At 48.5% G+C, this 22685-nt stretch overlaps 1 protein-coding gene and 1 long non-coding RNA gene across 12 annotated transcripts in view; one reads left to right on the forward strand and one right to left on the reverse strand.

Moving 5' to 3' along the window:
* Positions 1-21488, forward strand: part of LOC125714661 (zinc finger BED domain-containing protein 4-like) — a 59782-nt gene extending 38294 nt beyond the window's left edge. For 5 of the 11 annotated variants that reach the window (XM_048985459.1, XM_048985453.1, XM_048985458.1 and 2 more), the window contains 2 exons: positions 10034-10173; positions 18913-21488. In XM_048985459.1, the coding sequence (XP_048841416.1) occupies positions 19822-21219 (1398 nt within the window). In that variant the 5' untranslated portion in view covers positions 10034-10173; positions 18913-19821 and the 3' untranslated portion in view covers positions 21220-21488. The other 6 variants (XM_048985452.1, XM_048985463.1, XM_048985461.1 and 3 more) reach the window with 6 other exon arrangements.
* Positions 5402-8486, reverse strand: LOC125714664 (uncharacterized). The gene is made up of 3 exons (XR_007383820.1): positions 7174-8486; positions 6245-6562; positions 5402-5846 (listed from the first exon to the last, which is right to left on the reverse strand). It is a non-coding gene; the product is annotated as an uncharacterized LOC125714664 (long non-coding RNA).
* Positions 21489-22685: the final 1197 nt, after the last annotated feature.

Raw genomic sequence — 22685 nt, forward strand, 5'->3', positions numbered from 1 at the left:
AATAAAAGCTAAGACTCGGCCGAGGTTCAAACACAGGACCTCCTGAGTGCAGGAATGGTCACTCTGTGTGTCACGCCACCCTCTATCCTCCAGCTCAACAGCCCTTAAGGCTTCATTATGATGATCTGCTGGGCGACGCAAATAAAAGTTATCATTCTGCCGAGGCTCGAACCAGGGACCTCCTGATTGCAGGAATGGTTACTCTGTGCGTCACGCCACCCTCTATCCTCCAGCTCAACAGCCCTTAAGGCTTCATTATGATGATCTGCTGGGTGACTTAAATAAAACCTGAGACTCGGCCGAGGTTCGAACACAGGACCTTTTGAGTGCAGGCACGGTCACTCTGTGTGTCACGCCACCTTCTATTCTCTAGCTCAGCAGCTCTTAAGGCTTCATTATGATGATCTGCTGGGCGACGCAAATAAAAGCTAAGACTCGGCCAAGGTTCGAAGACAGGACCTCCTGATTACAGACATGGTCACGCTGTGTGTCACACCACCCTGCATCCTCTGACCCACCAGCCCTCAAGGCTTCATTATGATGATCTGCTGGGTGACGTAAATAAAACCTGAGACTCAGCCGAGGTTCGAACACAGGACCTCCTGATTACAGGTATGGTCACTCTGTGTGTTACACCACCCTGCATCCTGTGACACACCAGCCCTCAAGGCTTCATTATGATGATCTGCTGGGTGACGTAAATAAAACCTGAGAGTCGGCCGAGGTTCGAACACAGGACCTCCTGAGTGCAGGTATGGTCACTCTGTGTGTCACGCCACCTTCGATTCTCCAGCTCAGCAGCCCTTAAGGCTTCATTATGATGATCTGCTGGGCGACGCAAATAAAAGCTACAATTGTACCAAGGTTCGAACCAGGGACCTCCTGATTACAGACATGGTCACTCAGTGCGTCACGCCACCCTCTATTCTACAGCTCAACAGCCCTTAAGGCTTCATTGTGATGATCTGCTGGGTGATGTAAATAAAAGCTAAGAACCAGCCGAGCTTCAAAGACAGGACCTCCTGATTGCAGGTATGGTCACTCTGTGTGTCACGCCACCTTCGATTCTCCAGCTCAGCAGCCCTTAAGGCTTCATTATGATGATCTGCTGGGTGATGTAAATAAAAGCTAAGACCCGCCCGAGGTTCGAACACAGGACCTCCTGAGTACAGGCATGGTCACTCTGTGTGTCACGCCACCTTCTATTCTCAGGCTCAACAGCCCTTAAGGCTTCATTATGATGATCTGCTGGGTGATGTAAATAAAAGCTAAGACCCGCCCGAGGTTCAAACACAGGACCTTCTGAGTACAGGCATGGTCACTCTGTGTGTCACGCCACCCTCTATTCTCCAGCTCAACAGCCCTTAAGGCTTCATTATGATGATTTGCTGGGTGATGTAAATAAAAGCTAAGACTCGGCCGAGGTTCAAACACAGGACCTCCTGAGTGCAGGAATGGTCACTCTGTGTGTCACGCCACCCTCTATCCTCCAGCTCAACAGCCCTTAAGGCTTCATTATGATGATCTGCTGGGCGACGCAAATAAAAGTTATCATTCTGCCGAGGCTCGAACCAGGGACCTCCTGATTGCAGGAATGGTTACTCTGTGCGTCACGCCACCCTCTATCCTCCAGCTCAACAGCCCTTAAGGCTTCATTATGATGATCTGCTGGGTGACTTAAATAAAACCTGAGACTCGGCCGAGGTTCGAACACAGGACCTTCTGAGTGCAGGCACGGTCACTCTGTGTGTCACGCCACCTTCTATTCTCTAGCTCAGCAGCTCTTAAGGCTTCATTATGATGATCTGCTGGGCGACGCAAATAAAAGCTAAGACTCAGCCAAGGTTCGAAGACAGGACCTCCTGATTACAGACATGGTCACGCTGTGTGTCACACCACCCTGCATCCTCTGACCCACCAGCCCTCAAGGCTTCATTATGATGATCTGCTGGGTGACGTAAATAAAACCTGAGACTCAGCCGAGGTTCGAACACAGGACCTCCTGATTACAGGTATGGTCACTCTGTGTGTTACACAACCCTGCATCCTGTGACCCACCAGCCCTCAAGGCTTCATTATGATGATCTGCTGGGTGACGTAAATAAAACCTGAGAGTCGGCCGAGGTTCGAACACAGGACCTCGTGAGTGCAGGCATGGTCACTCTGTGTGTCACGCCACCTTCGATTCTCCAGCTCAGCAGCCCTTAAGGCTTCATTATGATGATCTGCTGGGCGACGCAAATAAAAGCTACAATTGTACCAAGGTTCGAACCAGGGACCTCCTGATTACAGACATGGTCACTCAGTGCGTCACACCACCCTCTATTCTACAGCTCAACAGCCCTTAAGGCTTCATTGTGATGATCTGCTGGGTGATGTAAATAAAAGCTAAGAACCGGCCGAGGTTCAAAGACCGGACCTCCTGATTGCAGGTATGGTCACTCTGTGTGTCACGCCACCCTCTATTCTCCAGCTCAACAGCCCTTAAGGCTTCATTGTGATGATCTGCTGGGTGATGTAAATAAAAGCTAAGACCCGGCCCAGGTTCGAAGACAGGACCTCCTGATTACAGACATGGTCACTCTGTGTGTCACACCACCCTGCATCCTCAGACCCACCAGCCCTCAAGGCTTCATTATGATGATCTGCTGGGTGACGTAAATAAAACCTGAGACTCAGCCGAGGTTCGAACACAGGACCTCCTGAGTGCAGGCATGGTCACTCTGTGTGTCACACCACCTTCGATTCTCCAGCTCAGCAGCCCTTAAGGCTTCATTATGATGATCTGCTGGGTGATGTAATTAAAAGCTAAGACCCGGCCGAGGGTCGAACACAGGACCACCTGAGTGCAGGCATGGTCACTCTGTATGTCACGCCACCCTCTATTCTCCTGCTCAACAGCCCTCAAGGCTTCATTATGATGATCTGCTGGGTGACGTAAATAAAAGCTAAGACTCGGCTGAGGTTTGAACCCAGGACCACCTGAGCGCAGGCACGGTTACTCTGTGTGTCACACCACCTTCGATTCTCCAGCTCAGCAGCCCTTAAGGCTTCATTATGATGATCTGCTGGGCGACGCAAATAAAAGCTACAATTGTACCAAGGTTCGAACCAGGGACCTCCTGATTACAGACATGGTCACCCTGTGTGTCACGCCACCTTCTATTCTCCAGCTCAGCAGCCCTTAAGGCTTCATTGTGATGATCTGCTGGGTGATGTAAATAAAAGCTAGTTTTTAGCCAAGGTTTGAACCCAGGACGTCCTGATTGCAGGTATGGTCACTCTGTGTGTCACGCCACCCTGCATCCTCTGACCCACCCGCCCTCAAGGCTTCATTATGATGATCTGCTGGGTGATGTAAATAAAAGCTAAGACCCGGCCGAGGGTCGAACACAGGACCACCTGAGTACAGGTATGGTCACTCTGTGTGTCACGCCACCCTCTATTCTCCAGCTCAACAGCCGTTAAGGCTTCATTATGATGATCTGCTGGGTGATGTAAATAAAAGCTAAGACCCGCCCGAGGTTCGAACACAGTACCTCCTGAGTACAGGCATGGTCACTCTGTGTGTCACGCCACCCTCTATTCTACAGCTCAACAGCCCTTAAGGCTTCATTGTGATGATCTGCTGGGTGATGTAAATAAAAGCTAAGAACCGGCCAAGGTTCAAAGACAGGACCTCCTGATTGCAGGTATGGTCACTCTGTGTGTCACGCCACCCTCTATTCTCCAGCTCAACAGCCCTTAAGGCTTCATTGTGATGATCTGCTGGGTGATGTAAATAAAAGCTAAGACCCGGCCCAGGTTCGAAGACAGGACCTCCTGATTACAGACATGGTCACTCTGTGTGTCACACCACCCTGCATCCTCAGACCTATCAGCCCTCAAGGCTTCATTATGATGATCTGCTGGGTGACGCAAATAAAAGCTACAATTCTACCAAGGTTCGAACCAGAGACCGACTGATTGCAGGCATGGTCCCTCTGTGTGTCACGCCACCTTCTATTCTCCAGCTCAACAACCCTTAAGGCTTCATTATGATGATCTGCTGGGTGACGTTAATAAAAGCTAAGACTCGGCCGAGGTTTGAACACATGACCACCTGAGCGCAGGCATGGTTACTCTGTGTGTCACACCACACTCTAACTGCCGGCTCACCAGCCCTTAAGGCATCATTACGATGATCTGCTGGGCGACGCAAATAAAAGCTACAATGATGACAGCGGGATCATTGTACAACAAAGGAGCCAACTGGACATAAGTGAAGCTAGGCTGAGCTTCCAGTGAATGTCCAGTGGCAAGAGCAAGATTGTATGGGTTTTGCTTCAGTGCTGAGTGTCAGTGCAGTTATCTAATAAAGCAGTGTATATTTGCACTGGTGATGATAGCGGCTCTTAACTGTGTGTATATTTGCACTGGTGATGATAGCGGCTATTAACAGTGTGTATAATTGTACATATTTCAGGTAAAGGTTCTGATTCTGAGAGGATTAGGCCCCAATTCTGACCGTGGCATATTCTATAAAGTTGTCAGAATTTGCTCTCTCTCTCTTTTTGGGTGCCGGACGATTGACCATGGAATAGGTGACTTAGCCCTATGCCTGCTTACACACAGCAAAGAATAAATTGCAGTGTCAGGAATAATTGCAGTGTCGGGAAAAACTGAATCAATAAGGATCTGACATACTGACTGGATGTTTGTGCTCACCGTGTTCGGATTGGATGCCATGTCATTCTCTGACATGCGGGGAGGTGAAGAACCATCTTTAAGTAAGACACAAATATACATTCATATTCCAGCTCATTATTCAAGACTAAATATGAAGGAAATGAACTTCATTAAATCCTCAGTAAAGATACACAAGTTACAAATCACACATGATAAACATTCTAATCTATTATGGGGATCTATCTGCTCCGGGGTGTCTGTGTGTGTCTGGGAGCAGGGATCTATCTGCCCCGGGGGGTCTGTGTGTGTCTGGGAGCAGGGATCGATCTCCCCTGGGGGGTCTGTGTGTGTCTGGGAGCAGGGATCGATCTGCCCCGGGGGATGTGTGTGTGTCTGGGAGCTAGGATCTATCTGCCCTGGGGCGTCTGTGTGTGTCTGGGAGCTGGGATCTATCTGCCCCGGGGCATCTGTGTGTGTCTGGGAGCAGGGATCTATCTGCCCCGGGGGGTCTGTATGTGTCTGGGAGCAGGGATCTATCTGCCCTCGGGGGTCTTTGTGTGTCTGGGAGCTGGGATCTATCTGCCCCGGGGCATCTGTGTGTGTCTGGGAGCTGGGATCTATTTGCCCTGGGGTGTCTGTGTGTGTCTGGGAGGTGGGATGTATCTGCCCCGGGGGGTCTGTGTGTGTCTGGGAGCTGGGATCTATCTGCCCCGGGGGGTCTGTATGTGTCTGGGAGATAGGATCTATCTGCCCCAGGGCGTCTGTGTGTTTCTGAGAGCAGGGATCTATCTGCCCCAGGGGGTCTGTGTGTGTGTCTGGGAGCTGGGATCTATCTGCCCCGGGTGGTCTGTGTGTCTGGGAGCAGGGATCTATCTGCCCCGGGGAGTCTGTGTGTATCTGGGAGCAGGGATCTATCTGCCCCGGGGCGTCTGTGTGTGTCTGGGAGCTGGGATCTATCTGCCCTGGGGGGTCTGTGTGTGTCTGGGAGCTGGGATCTATCTGCCCTGGGGGGTCTGTGTGTGTCTGGGAGCTGGGATCTATCTGCCCCGGGGGGTCTGTATCACTAACCCACCACAGAGTCACAGTATGAAATGGGGGATAATCACACCGTCCAGGACCATGAAAGGTGTACAGGAGACACTGGAGGGTCACGGTGCCATCGGACTGCGACTTTCTCACTGTAAGAACACAGAAAGCAAACATTCTACCTCATGTCACTTTCTTTATCTCCCGTTTCTTTCTAGGTCTTAAAATGACAGCAGATAAAATGCACAGATGCGCTACAGCCTTAAGCATCGCTGTTTAACCCGAGATTACGGCCTTGTTGGTGACGGACTAAACATCTATCTGGCCATTATCCATAACTGCGGATCTAACCAAGTCCTGTCGTTTGTGTCGTCGAAGGAAACTAGAGTTTCTGCGCAGGAAACCAATATAACCAAAGAGAGACATGCAGACATAAAAGCTTAATTACTGCATGAAAAGCTTCATGCATAAATATATAAAAATGTAAAACAGCTGGTCATGTTTATGAAAAAATTCAAGAGCAATAATATTCCACGAGGGAAACACTCACTGGTAAGAACAGACAGGGAAGCAGCAGCATCATTTCCGTAACGTGATGCATTGATATACTGCCGACATGTATACGATCCAGCGTCTTCAGCGCTGACATTATTAATGTGTAGAGAGCAGTCAGTCAGCAAACCTAGTCTCCTGTGTTTCTGTGGGTCTCTGATCTTCCCATGAGCGACCAGTTCATCAGTAGCTCTGTTTGACCTGTTATTATAGACCCACGTAGTTGAGGGGCAGTTAGGATAAAGTACATTTTTACACTGTAGAGTGACGTCATCTACCTATGTGACGTATAAAGCTGGGGATTCCCCACCGGCACCTGGAAGAGAAACATGAAAACTCACGGAAACAGTAAACGATTTGGCCACATAAAAACTACAAAGCCTCAATAACCCTCTACTCAGCGCGTAGGTGCAGGTGGTAACAGGGCTGCCAGCTTTACTCCGCTGGATGGGGTGAGATTTTCCACGCAGGATAAATCTGCACACATGCATTTACATGTATGTTACAGTTGTATTACCTTGTAAATAGTCGGTAGGGTTTGCAAACTTCCCGTCGCTTTTAATGCAGTTAGTCTTAAGTTTATAATGGAATAACAGAGCTGGCAGCCCTGCGGTGAAGCTCAGCCATCGGCTGCTGGGAAAATCAGCCGCTCCAGCGTTAAACAGGCGGATCGATTGACCCGATTTAATAAGTAACGTTAGTCTTTGCGCCGTTTCCTTCTTCTGTTTGGTTATTTCGTGCCGGTTCGCTGGCAGTGAGCGCACTCCTGCTATGCTTGTCTCTTAAAGAACAGACAAATTCGATAAGGATTCTTTTCTTATTTTTGTTTTGTATGGTTTTTGATGTGGACCTTTATTGTCTGATATGAAATAAACTTATTACTTATTATATTTAATGACTTTTACTGAAAGACTCCTATAGAATCACCTCCAGCTTTCTTTGTATTCCTAGTGCGCGCGCTCCCTCTGCGCATAGCCTCATGGGAGATGTAGTGCAATCCCAACACCTGGGAGAGAAACATGAAAACTCACTAAAACAGCAAACGATTTAGTCAAATAATTCACTCTATCCGGGGCGTGATTTAGCTCATAAAATAAATACCTCGGACTGTCTAGAGCGTAATTATGGTCTGTCATGACTAGGCTTTTACTTGTTTAGCTAGATATTAATTTATGAAAGACAGTCTCTGATATAAGGCTATTATGAGGTGATTAAAGTGTGATTTTAAAGCGGACGAATCCCCCCCCGCGGAGCTGGTCCGCTAAATTCGGTCGGCGCATCGTTAGCCGGTGAATCGACAGCGGCAGGTCGCGGTAGTTACCATTATGTTCCATATTCAGGTTTCCGACTTTAATATCTTTTAATAAAAGCAAGGTATGCAATTATTAGTGACAGATTTTTCATGTCCAATACACAGATAACGATGTACACCGATTATTTTTGCGGTACGAGCCATCTCACAGTTTGTGGAAAATCTTGGTATTAGCTAAGAAAATTGGTAATTTCTGCTCTAATTAGATGCTGGTTTAACATTTTGGGTTCATGGCAACTAGCTATTTCACATCCCTTAGTTTTCCAGATTTCTTTAGGGGCGAATTTTGATTAAGTATTGAATGTTCGTGTTTATCCATATAGTAATCGTTTAATAACTTTAAAACTAAAAATGACCGGCACATGTAGTGAAGTGTGCTTTGATTAGTAGCTTATGGGTGACACTGTGTTACAAACTGGATCTGCTCTGACCCGTACGTATTTGAGAGTCAAAAGTTAAATTCAGAGCAGGGCTGAATGGGACTGGTGCGTGGCTCACTGGGCTAAGTCGCTGTGCTTGTGATCGGAAAGTTGAGGTTGGTGGTTCAAGCCCGCCCTCAGCAGGGTGGTTGCCGGGCAGACCCTTGAAAGCACTGACTGGCCCTGTGGCGTGTGGAGTGTGTGGAGTGTGTGGAGTGTGTGTGGTGTGTGTGGTGAGTGTGGAGTGAGAGAGAGATCACACTGCAGGATCAGTCAGTGTGCTCGAGGGCCTGCCCTGTAGCTATTGTGCTGAGGGCAGGCTCGAGCACACTGACTTGATCACAAGCACAGAGGATTAGCCACACACCAGTCCATTTTTCAAAAAAAAATTTTGGCAAAAAAAAAAAATGCCCTGTGATTATCTGGCCAAGGCTGGGCTTGAACCAGCAACCTTCTGATCACAGATACAGAGGCTTAGCCTGCAGCGCCACTCGCCATCCCTGTGTGTGTCCTCTTTTTCGTATATATGTTGTGTTTTTCCCCCCCAGTCTGGCCAAACGAAGGATTCACACGCATGTAGCACCTATCTCTATGTGTTAGAGTTAAAGCCCTTGCTCTGTGATTTTTCTGCCACGGCTGGGCTTGAACCAGCGACCATCAGATCACAGATACAGAGGCTTAGCCTGCTGCGCCACTCACCTCCCCAGGGGGTGTGGCCTGTATTTCGTATATATGTCTTTTTTATTTCCATAGCTTGCCAAATAAAGGATTCACACATGTACCACCTCCTATTTTTTCTGCCAAGGCTGGGCTTGAACCAGCAACCTTCTGATCACAGATACAGAGGCTTAGCCTGCAGCGCCACTCGCCATCCCTGTGTGTGTCCTCTTTTTCGTATATATGTTGTGTTTTTCCCCCCAATCTGGCCAAACGAAGGATTCACACGCATGTAGCACCTATCTCTATGTGTTAGAGTTAAAGCCCTTGCTCTGTGATTTTTCTGCCACGGCTGGGCTTGAACCAGCGACCATCAGATCACAGATACAGAGGCTTAGTCTGCTGCGCCACTCACCTCCCCAGGGGGTGTGGCCTGTATTTCGTATATATGTCTTTTTTATTTCCATAGCTTGCCAAATAAAGGATTCACACATGTACCACCTCCTATTTTTTCTGCCAAGGCTGGGCTTGAACCAGCAACCTTCTGATCACAGATACAGAGGCTTAGCCTGCAGCGCCACTCGCCATTCCTGTGTGTGTGTGTCCTCTTTTTCATATATATGTTGTGTTTTTCCCCCCAATCTGGCCAAACAAAGGACTCACACACATGTAGCACCTATCTCTATGTGTTAGAGTTAAAACCCTTGCTCTGTGATTTTTCTGCCAAGGCTGGGCTTGAACCAGCGACCATCAGATCACAGATACAGAGGCTTAGCCTGCTGCGCCACTCACCTCCCCAGGGGGTGTGGCCTGTATTTCGTATATATGTCTTTTTTATTTCCCTAGCTTACCAAATAAAGGATTCACACATGTACCACCTCCTATTTCCTCTGCCAAGGCTGGGCTTGAACCAGCAACCTTCTGATCATAGACACAGAAGCTTAGCCTGTAGTGCCACTCACCACCCTAGCACGTGTTTTCTTTTTCGTATATATGTCTTTTTTTCCCTATCTTACCAAACAAAGGATTCACAACCATGTAGCACCTGTCTCTATGTGTTAGAGTTAAAGCCCTTGCTCTGCGATTTTTCTGCCAAGGCTGGGCTTGAACCATTGACCATCAGATCGCAGATACAGAGGCTTAGCCTGCTGCGCCACTCACCTCCCCAAGGGGTGTGGCCTGTATTTTGTATATGTCTTTTTTATTTCCCTTGCTTACCAAATAAAGAATTCACACATGTACCACCTCCTATTTCTTCATCCAAGGCTGGGCTTGAACCAGCAACCTTCTGATCATAGACACAGAAGCTTAGCCTGTAGTGCCACTCACCACCCCAGCATGTGTTTTCATTTTCGTATATATGTCTTTTTTTCCCTATCCCTTTTTTCCCTGATTGCAGGTATGGTCACTCTGTGTGTCACGCCACCCTGCATCCGCTGACCCACCAGCCCTCAAGGCTTCATTATGATGATCTGCTGGGCGACGCAAATAAAAGACACGACGACGCCAAGGTTCAAACCAGGGACCTACTGATTGCAGGTATGATCACTCTGTGTTGCACGCCACCGCCAATTCTCTGACCCGTCAGCCCTTAAGGCTTCATTATGATGATCTGCTGGGCGACGCAAATAAAAGATAAGACTATGCCGAGGTTCGAACACAGGACCGCCTGAGTGCAGGTATGGTCACTCTGTGCTTCACGCCACCCTCTATTCTCCAGCTCAACAGCCCTTAAGGCTTCATTATGATGATCTGCTGGGCGATGCAAATAAAAGCTACAATTATACCAAGGTTCGAACCAGGGACCTCCTGAGTGCAGGCATGGTCACTCTGTGTGTCACGCCACCCTCTATTCTCCAGCTCAACAGCCCTTACGGCTTCATTATGATGATCTGCTGGGCGATGCAAATAAAAGCTACAATTATACCGAGGTTCGAACCAGGGACCTCCTGATTGCAGGTATGGTCACTCTGTGTGTCACGCCACCCTGCATCCTCTGACCCACCAGCCCTCAAGGCTTCTTTATGATGATTTGCTGGGTGATGTAAATAAAAGCTAAGACTCGGCCGAGGTTCAAACAGAGGACCTCCTGAGTACAGGAATGGTCACTCTGTGTGTCACGCCACCCTCTATTCACCAGCTCAACAGCCCTTAAGGCTTCATTATGATGAACCGCCGGGCGACGCAAATAAAATCTATCATTCTGCCGAGGCTCGAACCAGGGACCTACTGATTGCAGGTATGGTCACTCTGTGTGTTACGCCACCCTGCATCCTCTGACCCACCAGCCCTCAAGGCTTCATTATGATGATCTGCTGGGTGACGTAAATAAAAGCTAAGACTCGGCCGAGGTTTGAACCCAGGACCACCTGAGCGCAGGCACGGTTACTCTGTGTGTCACACCACCCTCTAACTGCCAGCTCACCAGCCCGTAAGGCATCATTATGATGAACCGCCGGGCGACGCAAATAAAAGCTACCATTCTACCGAGGTTCGAACCAGGGACCGTCTGATTGCAGGCATGGTCACTCTGTGTGTCACACCACCCACTGTTCTTCAGCTCAACAGCCCTTAAGGCTTCATTATGATGATCTGCTGGGCGACGCAAATAAAAGTTACAATTCTACCGAGGTTCGAATCAGGGACCTCCTGATTGCAGGCATGGTCACTCTGTGTGTCACACCACCCTCTATTCTCCAGCTCAACAGCCGTTAAGGCTTCATTATGATGATCTGCTGGGCGACACAAATAAAAGTTACAAGTCTACCGAGGTTCGAACCAGGGACCTACTGATTGCAGGTATGGTCACTCTGTGTGTCACACCACCCTGCATCTTCTGACCCACCAGCCCTCAAGGCTTCATTATGATGATCTGCTGGGCGACGTAAATAAAAGCTAAGACTCAGCCGAGGTTCAAACACAGGACCTCCTGAGTGCAGGCATAGTCACTCTGTGTGTCACGCCACCTTCTATTCTCCAGCTCAGCAGGCCTTAAGGGTTCATTGTGATGATCTGCTGGGTGACGTAAATAAAAGCTAAGACCCAGCCGAGGTTCGAACACAGGACTTCCTGAGTACAGGCATGGTCACTCTGTGTGTCACGCCACCCTCTATTCTCCAGCTCAACAGCCGTTAAGGCTTCATTATGATGATCTGCGGGGCGACGCAAATAAAATCTATCATTCTGCCGAGGTTCGAACCAGGGACCTACTGATTGCAGGCATGGTCACTCTGGGTGTCACACCACCCTCTATTCTCCAGCTCAACAGCCCTTAAGGCTTCATTATGATGATCTGCCAGGCGACGCAAATAAAAGTTACAATTCTACCGAGGTTCAAACCCAGGACCTCCTGATTACAGGTATGGTCACTCTGTGCGTCACGCCACCCTGCACCCTCTGACCCACCAGCCCTCAAGGCTTCATTATGATGATCTGCTGGGCGACGCAAATAAAAGCTAAGACTCATCCAAGGTTTGAACCCAGGACCTACTGATTACAGGTATGGTCACTCTGTGTGTCACGCCAGCCTGCATCCTCTAAACCACCAGCCCTCAAGGCTTCATTATGATGATCTGCTGGGCGACGCAAATAAAAGCTAAGACTCGGACAAGGTTTGAACCCAGGACCTCCTGATTATAGGTATGGTCACTCTGTGTGTCACGCCACCCTGCATCCTCTGACCCACCAGCCCTCAAGTCTTTATTATGATGATCTGCTGGGTGACGTAAATAAAAGCTAAGACCCAGCCGAGGTTCGAACACAGGACCTCCTAAGAGCAGGCATGGTCACTCTGTGTGTCACGCCACCTTCTATTCTCTAGCTCAACAGCCCTTAAGGCTTCATTATGATGATCTGCGGGGCGACGCAAATAAAATCTATCATTCTGCCGAGGTTCGAACCAGGGACCTACTGACTGCAGGCATGGTCACTCTGTGTGTCACGCCACCTTCTATTCTCCAGCTCAGCAGGCCTTAAGGGTTCATTGTGATGATCTGCTGGGTGACGTAAATAAAAGCTAAGACCCAGCCGAGGTTCGAACACAGGACCTCCTGCGTGCAGGCATGGTCACTCTGTGTGTCACGCCACCTTCGATTCTCCAGCTCAGCAGCCCTTAAGGCTTCATTATGAGGATCTGCTGGGCGACGCAAATAAAAGCTAAGACTCGGACAAGGTTTGAACCCAGGACCTCCTGATTATAGGTATGGTCACTCTGTGTGTCACGCCACCCTGCATTCTCTGACCCACCAGCCCTCAAGTCTTCATTATGATGATCTGCTGGGTGACGTAAATAAAAGCTAAGACCCAGCCGAGGTTCGAACACAGGACCTCCTGAGTGCAGGCATGGTCACTCTGTGTGTCACGCCACCTTCTATTCTCTAGCTCAACACCCCTTAAGGCTTCATTATGATGATCTGCGGGGCGACGCTATTAAAATCTATCATTCTGCCGAGGTTCGAACCAGGGACCTACTGATTGCAGGCATGGTCACTCTGGGAGTCACACCACCCTTTATTCTCCAGCTCAACAGCCCTTAAGGCTTCATTATGATGATCTGCCGGGCGACGCAAATAAAAGTTACAATTCTACCGAGGTTCGAACCCAGGACCTCCTGATTACAGGTATGGTCACTCTGTGCGTCACGCCACCCTGCATCCTCTGACCCAGCAGCCCTCAAGGCTTCATTATGATGATCTGCTGGGCGACGCAAATAAAAGCTAAGACTCGGCCAAGGTTTGAACCCAGGAACTACTGATTACAGGTATGGTCACTCTGTGTGTCACGCCAGCCTGCATCCTCTAAACCACCAGCCCTCAAGGCTTCATTATGATGATCTGCTGGGCGACGCAAATAAAAGCTAAGACTCGGACAAGGTTTGAACCCAGGACCTCCTGATTATAGGTATGGTCACTCTGTGTGTCACGCCACCCTGCATCCTCTGACCCACCAGCCCTCAAGTCTTCATTATGATGATCTGCTGGGTGACGTAAATAAAAGCTAAGACCCAGCCGAGGTTCGAACACAGGACCTCCTGAGTGCAGGCATGGTCACTCTGTGTGTCACGCCACCTTCTATTCTCTAGGTCAATAGCCCTTAAGGCTTCATTATGATGATCTGCGGGGCGACGCAAATAAAATCTATCATTCTGCCGAGGTTCGAACCAGGGACCTACTGACTGCAGGCATGCTCACTCTGGGTGTCACACCACCCTCTATTCTCCAGCTCAACAGCCCTTAAGGCTTCATTATGATGATCTGCCGGGCGACGCAAATAAAAGTTACAATTCTACCAAGGTTCGAACACAGGACCTCCTGAATACAGGCATGGTCACTCTGTGTGTCACGCCACCCTCTATTCTCTAGCTCAACAGCCCTTAAGGCTTCATTATGATGATCTGCGGGGCGACGCAAATAAAATCTATCATTCTGCCGAGGTTCGAACCAGGGACCTACTGATTGCAGGCATGGTCACTCTGGGAGTCACACTACCCTTTATTCTCCAGCTCAACAGCCCTTAAGGCTTCATTATGATGATCTGCTGGGCGATGCAAATAAAAGCTACAATTATACCGAGGTTCGAACCAGGGACCTCCTGAGTGCAGGTATGGTCACTCTGTGTGTCACGCCACCCTGCATCCTCTGACCCACCAGCCCTCAAGGCTTCATTATGATGATTTGCTGGGTGATGTAAATAAAAGCAAAGACTCGGCCGAGGTTCAAACACAGGACCTCCTGAGTGCAGGAATGGTCACTCTGTGTGTCACGCCACCCTCTATTCACCAGCGCAACAGCCCTTAAGGCTTCATTATGATGAACCGCCGGGCGACGCAAATAAAATCTATCATTCTGCCGAGGCTCGAACCAGGGACCTACTGATTGCAGGTATGGTCACTCTGTGTGTTACGCCACCCTGCATCCTCTAACCCACCAGCCCTCAAGGCTTCATTATGATGATCTGCTGGGTGATGTAATTAAAAGCTTAGACCCGGCCGAGGGTCGAACACAGGACCACCTGAGTGCAGGCATGGTCACTCTGTATGTCACGCCACCCTCTATTCTCCCGCTCAACAGCCCTCAAGGCTTAATTATGATGATCTGCTGGGTGACGTAAATAAAAGCTAAGACTCGGCTGAGGTTTGAACCCAGGACCACCTGAGCGCAGGCACGGTTACTCTGTGTGTCACACCACCCTCTAACTGCCAGCTCACCAGCCCTTAAGGCATCATTATGATGAACCGCCGGGCGACGCAAATAAAAGCTACCATTCTACCGAGGTTCGAACCAGGGACCGTCTGATTGCAGGCATGGTCACTCTGTGTGTCACACCACCCTCTATTCTTCAGCTCAACAGCCCTTAAGGCTTCATTATGATGATCTGCTGGGCGACGCAAATAAAAGTTACAATTCTACCGAGGTTCGAACCAGGGACCTCCTGATTACAGGTATGGTCACTCTGTGCGTCACGCCACCCTGCATCCTCTGACCCACCAGCCCTCAAGGCTTCATTATGATGATCTGCTGGGCGACGCAAATAAAAGCTAAGACTCGGCCAAGGCTTGAACCCAGAACCTCCTGATTACAGGTATGGTCACTCTGTGTGTCACGCCAGCCTGCATCCTCTAAACCACCAGCCCTCAAGGCTTCATTATGATGATCTGCTGGGCGACGCGAATAAAAGCTAAGACTCGGACAAGGTTTGAACCCAGGACCTCCTGATTATAGGTATGGTCACTCTGTGTGTCACGCCACCTTCTATTCTCTAGCTCAACAGCCCTTAAGGCATCATTATAATGAACCGCCGGGCGACGCAAATAAAAGTTACAATTCTACCAAGGCTCAAACCAGTGACCTACTGATTGCAGGAATGGTTACTCTGTGTGTCACGCCACCTTCTATTCTCCAGCTCAACAGCCCTTAAGGCTTCTTTATGATGATCTGCTGGGCAACGCAAATAAAACTTACAATTCTACCGAGGTTCGAACACAGGACCTCCTGATTACAGGCATGGTCACACTGTGTTGCACGCCACCCTCTATTCTCCAGCTCAACAGCCCTTAACGCTTCATTATGATGATCTGCTGGGTGACGTAAATAAAAGCTAAGACTCGGCCGAGGTTTGAACCCAGGACCTCCTGATTACAGGTATGGTCACTCTGTGTGTCACACCACCCTCTATTCTCCAGCTCCACAGCCCTTAAGGCTTCATTATGATGATCTGCTGGGTGATGTAACTAAAAGCTAAGACCCGGCCGAGGTTCGAAGACAGGACCTCCTGATTACAAACATGGTCACTCTGTGTGTCACACCACCTTCTATTCTCCAGCTCAACAGCCCTTAAGGCTTCATTATGAGGATCTGCCGGGCGACGCAAATAAAAGCTAGTTTTCTGCCGAGGTTCGAACCAGGGAACTACTGATTGCAGGCATGGTCACTCTGTGTGTCACACCACCCTCTATTCTCCAGCTTAACAGCCCTTAAGGCTTCATTATGATGATCTACTGGGCGACGCAAATAAAAGCTACAATTCTACCGAGGTTCGAACCAGGGACCTCCTGATTACAGACATGGTCACTCTGTGTGTCACACCACCCTGCATCCTCTGACCCACCAGCCCTCAAGGCTTCATTATGATGATCTGCTGGGTGACGTAAATAAAACCTGAGACTCGGTCGAGGTTTGAACACAGGACCTCCTGAGTGCAGGCATGGTCACTCTGTGTGTCACGCCACCTTCGATTCTCCAGCTCAGCAGCTCTTAAGGCTTCATTATGATGATCTGCTGGGTGATGTAAATAAAAGCTACGACCCAGCCGAGGTTCGAACACAGGACCTCCTGATTACAGGTATGGTCACTCTGTGTGTCACGCCACCCTCTATTCTCCAGCTCAACAGCCCTTAAGGCTTCATTATGATGATCTGCGGGGCGACGCAAATAAAATCTATCATTCTGCCGAGGCTCGAACCAGGGACCTACTGATTGCAGGTATGGTCACTCTGTGTGTCACGCCACTCTGCATCCTCTGACCCACCAGCCCTTAAGGCTTCATTATGATGATCTGCTGGGCGACGCAAATATAAGCTACAATTCTACCGAGGTTCGAACCAGGGACCAACTGATTGCAGGTATGGTCCCTCTGTGTGTCACGCCACCTTCTATTCTCCAGCTCAACAACCCTTAAGGCTTCATTATGATGATCTGCTGGGTGACGTTAATAAAAGCTAAGACTCGGCCGAGGTTTGAACCCATGACCACCTGAGCGCAGACATGGTTACTCTGTGTGTCACACCACCCTCTAACTGCCGGCTCACCAGCCCTTAAGGCATCATTATGATGATCTGCTGGGCGACGCAAATAAAAGCTACAATGATGACAGCGGGATCATTGTACAACAAAGGAGCTTCCAGTGAATGTCCAGTGGCAAGAGCAAGATTGTATGGGTTTTGCTTCAGTGCTGAGTGTCAGTGCAGTTATCTAATAAAGCAGTGTATATTTGCACTGGTGATGATAGCGGCTCTTAACTGTGTGTATATTTGCACTGGTGATGATAGCTGCTATTAACAGTGTGTATAATTGTACATATTTCAGGTAAAGGTTCTGATTTTGAGAGGGTTAGGCCCCAATTCTGACCGTGGCATATTCTATAAAGTTGTCAGAATTTGCTCTCTCTCTCTTTTTGGGTGCCGGACGATTGACCATGGAATAGGTGACTTAGCCCTATGCCTGCTTACACACAGCAAAGAATAAATTGCAGTGTCAGGAATAATTGCAGTGTCGGGAATAACTGAATCAATAAGGATCTGACATACTGAATGGATGTTTGTGCTCACCGTGTTCGGATTGGATGCCATGTCATTCTCTGACTTGCGGGGAGGTGAAGAACCATCTTTAAGCAAGACACAAATATACATTCATATTCCAGCTCATTATTCAAGACTAAATATGAAGGAAATGAACTTCATTAAATCCTCAGTAAAGATACACAAGTTACAAATCACACATGATAAACATTCTAATCTATTATGGGGATCTATCTGCTCCGGGGTGTCTGTGTGTGTCTGGGAGCAGGGATCGATCTCCCCTGGGGGGTCTGTGTGTGTCTGGAAGCAGGGATCGATCTGCCCCGGGGGATGTGTGTGTGTCTGGGAGCTAGGATCTATCTGCCCTGGGGCGTCTGTGTGTGTCTGGGAGCTGGGATCTATCTGCCCTGGGGCGTCTGTGTGTGTCTGGGAGCTGGGATCTATCTGCCCTGGGGCGTCTGTGTGTGTCTGGGAGCTAGGATCTATCTGCCCTGGGGCGTCTGTGTGTGTCTGGGAGCTGGGATCTATCTGCCCCGGGGGGTCTGTGTGTGTCTGGGAGCAGGGATCGATCTCCCCTGGGGGGTCTGTGTGTGTCTGGAAGCAGGGATCGATCTGCCCCGGGGGATGTGTGTGTGTCTGGGAGCTAGGATCTATCTGCCCTGGGGCGTCTGTGTGTGTCTGGGAGCTGGGATCTATCTGCCCCGGGGCATCTGTGTGTGTCTGGGAGCAGGGATCTATCTGCCCCGGGGGGTCTGTATGTGTCTGGGAGCAGGGATCTATCTGCCCTCGGGGGTCTTTGTGTGTCTGGGAGCTGGGATCTATCTGCCCCGGGGCATCTGTGTGTGTCTGGGAGCTGGGATCTATTTGCCCTGGGGTGTCTGTGTGTGTCTGGGAGGTGGGATGTATCTGCCCCGGGGGGTCTGTGTGTGTCTGGGAGCTGGGATCTATCTGCCCCGGGGGGTCTGTATGTGTCTGGGAGATAGGATCTATCTGCCCAGGGCGTCTGTGTGTTTCTGAGAGCAGGGATCTATCTGCCCCAGGGGGTCTGTGTGTGTCTGGGAGCTGGGATCTATCTGCCCCGGGGGGTCTGTGTGTCTGGGAGCAGGGATCTATCTGCCCCGGGGAGTCTGTGTGTATCTGGGAGCAGGGATCTATCTGCCCCGGGGCGTCTGTGTGTGTCTGGGAGCTGGGATCTATCTGCCCTGGGGGGTCTGTGTGTGTCTGGGAGCTGGGATCTATCTGCCCTGGGGGGTCTGTGTGTGTCTGGGAGCTGGGATCTATCTGCCCCTGGGGGTCTGTATCACTAACCCACCACAGAGTCACAGTATGAAATGGGGGATAATCACACCGTCCAGGACCATGAAAGGTGTACAGGAGACACTGGAGGGTCACGGTGCCATCGGACTGCGACTTTCTCACTGTAAGAACACAGAAAGCAAACATTCTACCTCATGTCACTTTCTTTATCTCCCGTTTCTTTCTAGGTCTTAAAATGACAGCAGATAAAATGCACAGATGCGCTACAGCCTTAAGCATCGCTGTTTAACCCGAGATTACGGCCTTGTTGGTGACGGACTAAACATCTATCTGGCCATTATCCATAACTGCGGATCTAACCAAGTCCTGTCGTTTGTGTCGTCGAAGGAAACTAGAGTTTCTGCGCAGGAAACCAATATAACCAAAGAGAGACATGCAGACATAAAAGCTTAATTACTGCATGAAAAGCTTCATGCATAAATATATAAAAATGTAAAACAGCTGGTCAAGTTTATGAAAAATTTCAAGAGCAATAATATTCCATGAGGGAAACACTCACCGGTAAGAACAGACAGGGAAGCAGCAGCATCATTTCCGTAACGTGATGCATTGATAAACTGCCGACATGTATATGATCCAGCGTCTTCAGCGCTGACATTATTAATGTGTAGAGAGCAGTCAGTCAGCAAACCTAGTCTCCTGTGTTTCTGTGGGTCTCTGATCTTCCCATGAGCGACCAGTTCAACAGTTCAAAAATCATGCAGGATATCTATACTGATGTAGACTGGGTAATATATTAGGAACAAAAAGATGCCACATTGTTTGACGTAAATGAAATTATCAACCTATAGAGCGCTGAATTCAAAGACACCCCGAAAATCTAAGTGAGAAATGATATGGCAGGCTAGTCCATTTTGTCGAAATTTCATTACAGTAACTCAGAATCATACTCAGTAGTTTGTAGGGGTGAGAGAAAAAATCGATGCATCGATGCATCTTTTTTCTTTCTCTAACGATTCAAAATCGATTCTCAAATATTCAGAATCGATTCTGTGTTATATCAAATTGCGACTGCGCGCTGGAAACATAAACATTACAACGCTCGCCTCTTACATATGCTGCTCTTCATTTGAACAATGGACAAACTACATCCTGCACCATCAAATTTAAAATCGACTGTATGGCAACATTTTGGATTTTGTGAAGACAAAGAGAAAGGGGTCGTTGATAAAAGTCATACTGTGTGCAAAGTCTGTCGCGCCAAATTTAAGTATTTCGGGAACACTACTAATATGAAGAAACATATAACACGGTTCCACTCAGAGCTGCAGGAACGGACTTCGGTCCCGATCGCGTCCAGCGCCGGTTTCACTCAAAGGACCCTCGAGCAAGTAGCAAAGCTTCCATCCAATTCTGAAAAAGCCAAGCGAATTACACGGTCAGTGGCGGGTTTCATTGCCAAAGATTTGCGTCCTTACTGTGTAGTGGAGAACGAAGGATTTCGCTCAATGTTACAGGTGCTTGAGCCAAGATATAGTGTGCCGTCACGACGTTATTTCAGTGACACTGCAATACCCGCACTCTACAGGGAGACTAAAGCTCAAATTTTAGAATCAATAAGTAATACGTACAGGATTGCAATAACATGCGATGCATGGACATCAATTTCAACAGACTCGTATGTCACCATTACGGCTCACTACATCACGGATGAGTTTAAGCTCACGGCTTGTGTTCTGCAAAAGCGGGCTATGAATGAAAGCTACACAGGCACAAATGTTGCTGAACTTTTGCAAAGTGTTGCAAACGAATGGAAAATTGCAAACAAAAACTTAGTTTTGGTGACTGACAATGCCTCTAATATGGCTATTGCAGCACAGCTTAGCAAGTTCCCACATGTGAGATGTTACGCACACACACTTAATTTGGCCTCTCAGCGAGCGCTAAAGTTGCCGGCAGTTTCAAGGCTGTTAGGGAGAGTGAGGCGCATTGTAACGTTTTTCCATCGCAGCACAACTGCAAAGCATCAGTTGGAGGAGAAACAAAAACAGCTTAATCTGCCATCTCATAAACTAAAATCTGATGTCATCACTAGATGGAACAGCGCATATGAGATGCTTGAACGATTCATTGAGCAACAACCGGCTGTCTGCGCTGCGTTACTGTCACCTGAGGTGAGAAAAGGGTCATCTTTGCTTCAGTGTCTGCTGGGACAGACCTTCTCTGATGCTTCTGTTACACCACATCATCAGTCAGCCCATGCCATAGCTGAAGAGGAGATGACCAGATATCTGGGTTCTCCACCACTCTCTCTATCTGAGGACCCCCTCAACTGGTGGCATGTAAACAAGGTGTCGTTTCCTTTGCTCTCCAAAATGGCAAAGAGGTATTTATGCATTCCTGCAACCAGTGTCTCTGCAGAGAGAGTCTTTTCCACTGCAGGAGATATTGTTACGGCCCAGCGAAGCACACTTACTCCTGAACATGTGGACCAACTGCTCTTCCTTCACAAAAATTTGAACTTGGCAATATAATTACAATACATAAACTATGGTGAGATGTTAGATATTTAAGTTATTTAATTTGTACCTTGATATTTTTTTGCAGTATGATTGAAAGATAATTCATTGCAGCTCTGAAGATAATTCTAAAGGTTCTAAACAAAAATAAATAAGACATTCCTTCCTTTGTTAAAAGGTTCTAAACAAACTGAAAACAACACATTTGTTGATTTGTTGTTACAATTGTTCTTAGTAATTGTTCATCCTGATATAATTTTGTTAAAATAAAAGCTATAAAAGTCTTTATTTCACTTTGTCATTTTAAAAATTGAAATACTGTCAAACAGAGATTCTAACTATGAACAAAAAACATATAATTTAAATTTTAAATTAAGCATATTTGCAAAAAAATGTATATGAAGAATCGTTTTGGAATCGGATCGTGGATCCCAGAATCGTAATTGGATCGGATCGCGAAGTACATAAAGATTCCCACCCCTAGTAGTTTGTATGCCCCCCACGTGGTTGTATGCATGCCTGACAATGTTTCGGCATGCTACTAATGAGACCACCTGATGGTGTCCTGGGGGATCTCAGGACCAGGGCATCATTGAGGAGCTCTTGGACAGTCTGAGGTGCATCCTGGTGGACTTGGATAGACTGAAACATAATGTCCCAGATGTGTTCTATTGGATCTAGTTCAGGCAAGTGTGGGGGGCAGTCAATGGTTTCAATTCCTTCATCCTCCAGGAACTGCCTACATGGTCTTGCCACATGAGGCCGGGCATTGTCGTGCACCAGGAGGAACCCAGGACCCATTGCACCAGCATAGGGTCTGACAGTGGGATTTCATCCTGATACCTAATGGCAGTCAAGGTGCCGTTGTCTAGCCTGTAGAGGTCTGAGCGTCCCTCCATGGATACACCTCCCCAGACCATCACTGACCCACCACCAAACCAGTCATGCTGAACAATGCTGCAGGCAGCATAACATTCTCCATGGCTTCTCCAGACCCTTTCACGTCTGTCACATGTGCTCAGGGTGAACCTGCTCTCATCTGTGAAAAGCACAGGGTGCCAGTGGCAGACCTGCAAATTCTGGTATTCTATGGCAAATGCCAATCGAGCTCCATGGTGCTGGGCAGTGAGCACAGGGCCCACTAGAGGACGTTGGGCCCTCAAGCCACCCTCATGAAGTCTGTCTCTGACCAAACAATCAGAAACATTCACACCAGTGGCCTGCTGGAGGTCATTTTGTAGGGCTCCAGCAGTGTTCATCCTGTTCCTCCTTGTACAAAGGAGCAGATACCGGTCCTGCTGATGGGTTAAGGACCTTCTACTGCCCTGTCCAGCTCTCCTTGAGTATCTGCCTGTCTCCTGGAATCTCCTCCATGCCCTTGAGACTGTGCTGGGAGACACAGCAAACCTTCTGGCAATGGCATGTATTGATCCTGGAAGAGTTGGACTACCTGTGCAACCTCTGTAGGGTCCAGGCATCGC

The sequence above is a fragment of the Brienomyrus brachyistius genome, chromosome 19 (assembly GCF_023856365.1).
Source record: "Brienomyrus brachyistius isolate T26 chromosome 19, BBRACH_0.4, whole genome shotgun sequence".
In the NCBI taxonomy this organism is placed as follows: Eukaryota; Metazoa; Chordata; class Actinopteri; order Osteoglossiformes; family Mormyridae; genus Brienomyrus; species Brienomyrus brachyistius.